A 9,503-nucleotide genomic window follows, 5' to 3' on the forward strand; every position below is an offset into this window, starting at 1 on the left:
GCACTTCCAGAGCCATTTCACATGGGTGTGGGACACAGCCATGCCCTAATTTAAAAGGTTACTTAGCCTAATTAGTTCCAGATGTGTTCTTTTGTTGCAGATTTGTGAAACTGTGCAGGTATTGGGTGCACATCTGTGCACCTCCGTTAGACTTCTATGTGGTCTTTTCAAAAAGAGGCACAAAAATTTGAGAATCCATTGACATCAGATGCACAGGAAAAGGGAGCAGGTCCAACATAGGATAAAAACTCTCTCTACGGGCTTATACACACGGGTGTATTTTTCCTCACTATTTTGTGAGCCAAAACCAGCAGCGGGTCCAAAATACAGAAGAAATGCAAACATTTCCATTATACTTTCTCTTTGTATATTCCACTCCTAGTTTTGACTCACAAAATACTGAGGAAAAATACGCCCGTGTGAATAAGCCCTTAGGAAAATCCAGACGTAGAGGAACAAGTAGCATGTGCCGTCTTACATCTTTCAGGTTTGTAAGATGGCATATGCTTCTTGTTCCTCTATGTCTATCTGGATTTTTCAAGAAACAGAAAGAGTTTTTATTCTATGCTGGACCTTTTCCTGTGCATCTGTTGTGGTTTTCAGCTAGTCCTTGCATGGGAGTGATTGCAGAGGAGCTGGTTTCTGGTTTGCATTTCCATTGATATCAGTGTGTTCTATCCTCTGTGTATTGCGCGTGAGTCCGCCCTTATGCGCACATTTTTTATGCACATAATACGCAGTGCTAAAAGCCCATTGATTTCTATTGGGCCACACCAATGTAGGCTATGGGGTTTTAACATACGCAGCAAATATGCATGGGAAGTTGCTGTGTATTGGGTATTTTATGCATGTGAAGAAAATGCACGTAATATGCGTGACATATACACTCGTGTGAGTGAGCCCTTACATGCAGATCATATCCCTGCAAAAGTCTATAATAGTATACTATTGATATGGGTCCATAGAAGGAGAAGCTCCTAAAGTGTTAAGAAATTCTCTCCTTTTTGTTTTTCTACCACTGGAATAATTATTTCCGTGACATCAGGGAGCAGAATTTCCCAGCGGCAACTTTGTTTGAGATAAATACTCTTCGGCTCCATCGGCCTTCATTAGATAGGCACAGTGTGTGTGTATATGTGTGCTACCTCTGCACATCATGTGTTAGGCTATCATAGACAGGTTCTTCAGGTGCCATAGAATACTGCTATTTTAGGTTTTAATTCTTCAAGGCTGCTAAGACTTCTGCCTACGCTTTATCAGGTGAGGATAACATGCATATGTTTATATACTGGATAGTATGTTGTAGATGCAATTCGACTGTCACTACCTTACATAGAGGTGTGGCTGTGCATTTCGGCTACTTGCACATAGACAATGTTCACCTGAATGGGTGTATGCAAACGGGCTCTTTTGTAGTTAGACAAATAGTCCGAATTAAAGAAAATTACAGCATATCCTATTCTTGTCTGATTTTCAAACGAGAATAGCACATGTCAATGTGCTGACCCATGTAAACTGCGCCCAAGAATCTCGGGTGCAACTTGTTAGTTGTCCATGTGCAAGTAGCCTTACCTGTGCATTTCAGTAGCAGATCTCAACAGTTGCTGCAGGAACGTCTATAGAGTCCAATATACATATTCCTCGTACTTGTAGGTATATTGCACCAGTCAGCCTTATTTTCCTGCAAGTTGGCAATACTGACAGCATACACACATGTATATTGTAGAACAGCTCCCCAGCCCCAACATAGAACTGTCAGCCATTTTGTAGTGTCAAAAGTACTGAGACACTCCCTTTAAGATTTTATATAAACCAGAAGTCTACCCCCAAAAATCTAATATATCTGCAGTTAATCCCAATATACCTCTTTCCCCCATCTCACACACATGTGGTAGAGAAGGCAGAGAGATGTGCTATTATTTGGTAAGGTTGATACTAAAGAGCTTTCCCTGGTTTTGGTTTTTACTTGCAAGGAATATTTTGAAACCTGCAGAGGCAATATGTTATTAGGGGAGGAAAATCCTAGTATGCACACAGGGATCTCTTCATGTCACATGCAGCAGAAGGATGGATAGATAGATAGATAGATAGATAGATAGATAGATAGATAGATAGATAGATAGATAGATAGATAGATAGATAGATAGATAGATAGATAGATAGATAGATAGATAGATAGATAGATAGATAGTGTAATATCTATTTTGCAATATTACCTGATAGATATAAGATAGATATGAGATAGATAGATGATAGATAGATAGATAGATAGATAGATAGATAGATAGATAGATAGATAGATAGATAGATAGGAGATAGATAGATATGATATAGATAGATAGATAGATAGATAGATAGATAGATAGATAGATAGATAGATAGATAGATAGATGATAGATAGATAGATAGATAGATAGATAGATAGATAGATAGATAGATAGATAGATAGATATGAGGTAGGTATAAGATAGATAGATAGATAGATAGATAGATAGATAGATAGATAGATAGAAAGATAGGAGATATATAGATATATAGAGATATGAGAGAGATAGATAGGATAGATAGATAGATAGATAGATAGATAGATAGATAGATAGATAGATAGATAGATAGATAGATATGAGATAGATAGATAGATAGATAGATATGAGATAGATAGATAGATAGATAGATAGATAGATAGATATGAGATAGATAGATGATTTTATTATTTACTTAGCTCTCATTTCTACTTCTTTTTGTAGGTGTCACGGTCGCTGTTCCTTCTTGAGCTTTCTAACTTAAGGTAATAGACAGTTTTTATCATTTTAAAGTTAGATAAAGAAAAGGATGATAAGAAAACAATATTTATGTAACCTTAATAACAGAACATGGCAGGTTATCCTTTCTTATTATCATACAATTTCCTGGAATTTAAAAATGCAAGAGTTACTAAAATGTAAGTAAGGGCTCATTCATGGCCGTATGTGTAAAAAACTCTGAGTATTATGCAGTGTTTTACCGCCATGTGAGCCGGCTATCACTGCGTAGGGCAGAGATTGAGCACTGCACATTACTGTGTATCTCAAGCACGGTGTCACATGCAGTGTAACTAGTTTCTTTTTAATTCCCTCTCTGTCTCTTAGTGGTGTTGTGTATTGTGTACAGCATTTCAAAGGCAACCCAAAGAAAACAATAGGGCTGCACACGTGTAATATGCAGTAAATTAGAACACGCTGCGTTCTTTTTTATGCGTGAATTATGCATAATAAAAAAACGCTAGTTTGAGTGGGTCAATAAAAATCAATGTACTTTCATTGACTCTATTTGCGCACGTAATACACAGTGAAATTGTGTTTGTGTGAATAAGCTCTAGTGTTCAGAGGTGAAGCTATGTAGAGTGTCGAACTAGCAGGCACATAGGAAGGCCCCTTTGCCCCACCACCAGTATTAGAAATAGCACAAGGCAGTTGGGATTGGTGTTACAGATTTTACATTGAAGCCAATGAGTTTAATACACTTTCTACCTTTGTACCTGCACTTTCAAATGACTTTTCAGAATAAGCTGTGATATGTGTACATGAGGCATAACATGATTATTATATGACTTTTATTTTGCATTTACCATCTGCAAATTGTATTACTAATTTTCAGTTGTCTCTCAAATGGTGAGTGGAGCCAGTTGCTACAATGTTGTCTGTACACTACACATGGAGAAGAATGCATATTTGGCGCACAGAAAAATAGCAATTGCATGATGGACACTAGAGAAATACAGAGCAGTGTAGATGTGATTGCAGTGGCTGTAAATCACGCACCAGTTTGGTGCTGCAAACATGTATTTGTGAGTCTCTCTCCCTCTCCATAGACTTTGTGCCTCTCCATAGACTTTGTGCCGCATGAGTGATTACCCCACTGTCTGCCTCATGTGTTCTGTCTTATCTTTGTTACAGATTAACACAAGCTATCTTAAAGTGGAGTGACTATTTGAGTTATATCCCTGAGACATGCAGTTCAAACATGGCCAGTGACTGCCCTAAAACCTGCTAGTGGACAGGATGGAGGCACTAAAAGACTAGGTCTGATTGATATAAATAGTTTTATTAGACCACCTAGTTTTCTAAATGTTTAAGGGTGGGCATACCAAACCAACCCACCTACCATACCAAAACCACCAAACCAAATCACCATAATCACATCTTGTCATAAAACTGCATTGTGGAAATCACCTAAAAACTTGAAACTAAAATTGCCTTGCTTGTAGTCAAAGTTGTGGTGCCAAGGTTGTAAGGCTCTAAAGTTGCAAAGTAGCTTTGCTGCTCCTCATAACTCAACAACAGATGAGCCCACATGAAAGGTTGGTTTTATTTTTTTTTTAAATGGGGCCCAACAAAGTAGTCCCTTCTTGCCAGTTTTAAACCTTTTTTTCAGTCCACATACTACCCCTAATTAGTTGTAAATCAATACTGCCATATGCCCAAATAATAGGCAAAATACAAATAATGCTGCATTAAAAATCCCAATAATGCTACAGTTCAAGTCTCTCTGTTGCTGCAGTCCTCAGGAGCTCCAAGGAATGGGAGCTCGGGGCAATTGCCCAGTTTGCCAGCCCACAAAACCAGACACAGCCAAATGGATGTTCCTATAAAGCAGATTAAATGATTCTATTATTCTATTTCAGATGCCATTGATTGTCCTACAGCATCAGAACTACACGGTACTGGAAAACATTGTGCTTCTTAAATTTTCAGATGGTTGGTTCTTTGTCACTTTTTTCTTTTTCTTTATCTATTGCTCAATTTTGATTGGAAATTTATGCATTTTAACCATCATTAGAATTGAGACTCATCTCCACACTCCCATGTACTTTTTCCTGAGTAACCTCTCCTTACTGGACATCCTCTATTCATCGACCACACTCCCAGTGATGCTATTTAACTGTTTATCTGGCAACAAAAAGATTTCCTTTCGTAAATGTATCTTTCAGTTGTATTTGTTTGTATCACTTGGAGGGGCGGAGTGTATACTATTGGCCATCATGGCGTATGACCGTTTTGTTGCCATATGTAACCCATTACGTTACCCAGTGGTGATGAGTAGTAGGCTTTGTGCCAGTCTCTCTGCGACATCATGGTTAAGTGGGTTCTTCAATTCTATTCTTCACACAGTCATGACGGCCAAGCTCACATTTTGTCGCTCAGAACAGAACATCAATCATTTCTACTGTGATGTTCCTCCACTCGTGCAGGTGGCTTGCAATCCCACCAAAGTCAGCAAAATCTTGTTGTATGTAGTGAGCATTTTCCTAGGTTTTACCCCGTTTCTCTACATTGTCATCACCTACATCCACATAATCTCCACTATCATGAAGATCAAGTCTTCTGAAGGACGTTGGAAGGCCTTTTCAACCTGCTCTTCCCACCTCATTGTGGTGACCATATTCTATGGGACAGCAAACTTCAACTATGTAGGACCTTCAGGATACAACTTAGAGATGGAAAACTTAGCTTCTCTCTTGTACAGCATTTTGACTCCTCTTGTCAATCCAGTTATTTACTGCTTTAGGAACAAAGAAGTGAAGATGGCCTTGAAGAAACATTTCAGATATACTTATTTTAAGACTTATAGATAAATATTTATGCTTTGCTGTACCAGTTCATGTTTATGCATTGCCACTTGTAGACCCCCATGTAGAGGGAAAGATCTATGAAATCTAATTAAATAAGGATAATAATAATCTCTATTTGTATAGAGCCAAAATATTTCACAGCACTTTAGAAATCAGAGGGTACGTGAACAGACAAAATTAGACATTATATACTAATTACTAATACTAAATACTGATAAAAATATGTAGACTGAGAAAATCATGCAGATAGATAGATAGATAGATAGATAGATAGATATTGTAATATCTTTTTTGCAATATTACCTTTCTTGGCTAGGCTAGTAGAGATGAGCGAACGTACTCGTTTCGAGTAATTACTCGACCGAGCATCGCTATTTTCGAGTACCTGGCTACTCGGGTGCAAAGATTCGGGGGCGCCGGGGAGCAGGGGATGGCGTGGTGGAGCAAGGGGTAGCAGTGGGGAACAGGGGGGAGCTCTCTCTCTCTAACTCTCCCCCCTACTCCCCTCTGCAACCCCCCGCTCACCCACGGCGCCCCCCGAATCTTTTGACCCAAGTAGAGAAGTACTCGAAAATCGCGGTGCTCGAGTGAAAAAGGGGCGTGGCCGAGTACGTTCGCTCATGTCTATAGGCTAGACATATCTATAGGAGATGCAGAAGTATCAGTCACATCCATGCCTTAGTGATTGACGGATTTCAGGGGCTCTTCTGCCACATAAGACATCAGGATTGGTGGCACATGGTAGGTAGGGAACCTGTTACAGATTTTACAATGGAGATCCAGGAGCCTGTTGATCTTACATAGCACTTAGGCCTTTATTCCCAGACCATGTCATGTTTAGTGTATGGAATTTTCCAAGTACACTTGCATGACTCACATTACAATCTCATCATTAATGCACATGAACACACTTGCATTGTTGTATACTATACTATACTATACTATACTATACTATACTGTTTATTTTCATGCCTTACCCTGTATAATAGACACATACGGTATTAACTATACCAATAACCAAATCTGAATGAGATCCTATTATTGATATTTGATAATTAATATCGGGGGACCAAAAAGAGAAACAATTCTTGCTGTCAGTTGGTTTTGCTCACTTACCCTCTCCTATGAGGCAAATAAAAATATGTTTTCAAATCCATTACCATTGGGGTGTAAACACCCCATAACCCTACAAAGATCAAAGCAAAGATTTGTTTTTTAGAATCTATTTCTCTAAGTCTTTTAACTTTATGACACTCATAAGAAAGAAAAAATATCTGACAAAAGTTTCATATGAAGGATCAAGAGAAAATTACAGATCTGGAGGACTACGGATGTAATTGGATTTCAGGCATCTTTGAAACATGCAACATGGTATGAAGTTGTTCAAATGATAGGTGCAGGACAGTAATGATGGTTTCCTAAAAGTAGGAATACAAGGGTAGACCAGGCAATATTATTAGATAAAATGTAATTGGCATGTGTCTTCTCTACACCAATTTTATAATCGGCAATAAGTCTAACTGAATCTGATTTCTCTCATGTGTTAAAATTAATTAACGATGATCATCAGAGAAAGAACAAGAGACATCAACTGTATGAAGTCAGCCTCTGTGCTCTTTCCTAAGGATCAGCTCAGGGTTAACTGTATTTATAGTGCAAAACAGAACAAAGAAAGGCATGGTGTCCAATCACAGTGGACAGTGCCCTACATTACACCTTTTTGCTGAAGTAGAATAACAAATCATTATAAACGTTTGATTATACGTAATGTGACACATGCATACAAGTTTGATAATGAGTACAAAAATTCTGATATGACTAAATATGGTCTCCAGGAAATGATCAAGGCCTCGCTACAAGGACATGTTGCTTTCATGAGCTTCGGACTAAGCTGAATTAACCCCTTGAAAAACAAGTGTAACAGAATACTTTCACACCATCATCACAAAAAGCTGAAACTAGATCATTTCTGATCTAGCTTCAGGCCTAGTGTCCACAATAGGAACACTCCAGTCAAAAGTGATGCACTGTGTTTTGCCTAGGGCAGGACTGGTGGGCACTGCAGAGTATAGTGAAAAGACCTCTGACTGTTCTACCAAGGTAGTCAGTTCCATTAAGTTTCCCCTCCTCCACCCCCCACCATAATTTTGTTAGCTTACTAATTGTATCCCCATGGGCTTTTCTTGATGGTTGTGGCTTCTGGCAGCAGCAAATGGTATGGGATCCCTCCCTTCTTTGCCACTCCATCCCCATTTTTAAAGCCTTGCTGGTTCCCTGTACCTTCCGCTTCTCCTATGTCAGGGTCCTGGAAGTGTCCACTGTGACACTGTCTAGAAGTAGAATCATGGCTGTTGACCTCATCGCTGTGGTGAGAGCCAATAATCATGAGGAGGGTGTGAGCTGCCTGAGCTAAAAAGTACTCCCAGTTCAGTTCTGCTCCATCTGCTATTTCTCTCCCTATAGAGCACTCAGGTGACTAGTGGTTTGTTAGGTGTCCCCCCCACCTCACACGCACACTCAGACCAAAATCATGATCATCATATACAAGCTTAAGCCTTGCTCCCTGCCTTTGTGTGTTTAACTGAGGATGATTAGTAAATACTCTAGCTCTAGCCCTTCATCTTGGCTCAGTTCCAATAATATGAAGGGGGAAGTTAAGGCCACAGATTTCTTGCTCAGAATGGTAATGTTGCAAAAGATATTACCCAGTAAGATTGAGGTAGCTGAAACCATTGTCGCAATCAGGGGTTAGTGGCTGTCAAACGTCCAGACGCTTGATGCTAGTTATTCACTGAATGCTGCTTTTTGGGCTTTGTGAATACAAGCATAAGTATGCAATTTGCAGAGGCAACTGTGCAGCATTCAGCTGACCTCGACTTTCCTCAAAGCATGGTCTCCAGAGCAAGCAGAAGACAGGTGATTGCAATGGAACTGTGGCTTAGGGCTTATTTAGACGACCGTATATCAGCTCGGTTTTCACGCCGAGCCGATATACGGTGTCCTTGTCTGCAGGGGGGGGGGATGGAAGAGCCAGGAGCAGGAACTGAGCTCCCGCCCCTGGCCACTATTTGCAATGGAAGGCGCGAGACAGGGTGGAGCTAAGCGCCGAGACTTAGCTCCGCCCCCGTCTCACCCCAGAGGGATGATCTGGACACTTGACTAATGTGCAGAACTGGGAGGGTTGAGTGTTGGCTTGTCACGGCGGCACTTACCAAGCTCTGGTCCCAGAGGGATGACATGCAGCCAAGGCCAGAGCAGGATTGCAGGCCAGCTTTGACACCCCCTAGGATAGGGAATGCCAATTAATGGGTTGATGGGGGTAGTAGTTATCACTCGTGACGCCACTGTTCCCACACACCGGTATGCTACGCAGTGGAGAAATAACACAAAGACTTGTGTATAGTACCTTGGGTCCCCAGGAATGGTTAGGGCCCTGTATAACTTTACTTGAAGAATTAACTTTTACAACAGGTATTTAAAGCAATGCAGGTACAATTCTTTTAATAGCAAGTGGACTGGAGCTCAGAGATCAGGGAGGATACACTGGATGAAACTGGTCCTACAGTCCACATTATCTGTATGGCACCACTTCTGGCCGAGGAGCACACCAGAGGAGGAAGGGGGTAGGGGTCACTCCACAGACACTCCGGCAGACAATTATTTAATTGAAAGACTTTAACAATAAACACCCTGCATGGCAGGCGCGTGGGTGTGACTCAGTTGTGTACCTCTGTGCGATGATCCTGACTTTGGACGGCAGCACAAGAAAAGCCTGTAATGTAAATTGGTACTTGTACGGTGGGTTCCTCTATACAGAATTATTTGGAATAGCTCTCTCTCTAGAATCTTGGGACTCACTCCATTTGCATCCAAACTCCAATCGCTACAGAAT

At 40.4% G+C, this 9,503-nt stretch overlaps 1 protein-coding gene across 1 annotated transcript; it reads left to right on the top strand.

Moving 5' to 3' along the window:
* Positions 1-3,739: 3,739 nt before the first annotated feature.
* On the top strand, positions 3,740-5,614 carry LOC136571750 (olfactory receptor 5V1-like). Its single transcript, XM_066572383.1, has 2 exons — positions 3,740-3,826; positions 4,664-5,614. The coding sequence occupies exons 1-2, from the start codon at positions 3,740-3,742 to the stop codon at positions 5,612-5,614; spliced, it is 1,038 nt and encodes a 345-aa protein (XP_066428480.1).
* The last annotated feature ends 3,889 nt before the right edge of the window (positions 5,615-9,503 follow it).

Source organism: Eleutherodactylus coqui, chromosome 6, assembly GCF_035609145.1.
Source record: "Eleutherodactylus coqui strain aEleCoq1 chromosome 6, aEleCoq1.hap1, whole genome shotgun sequence".
In the NCBI taxonomy this organism is placed as follows: Eukaryota; Metazoa; Chordata; class Amphibia; order Anura; family Eleutherodactylidae; genus Eleutherodactylus; species Eleutherodactylus coqui.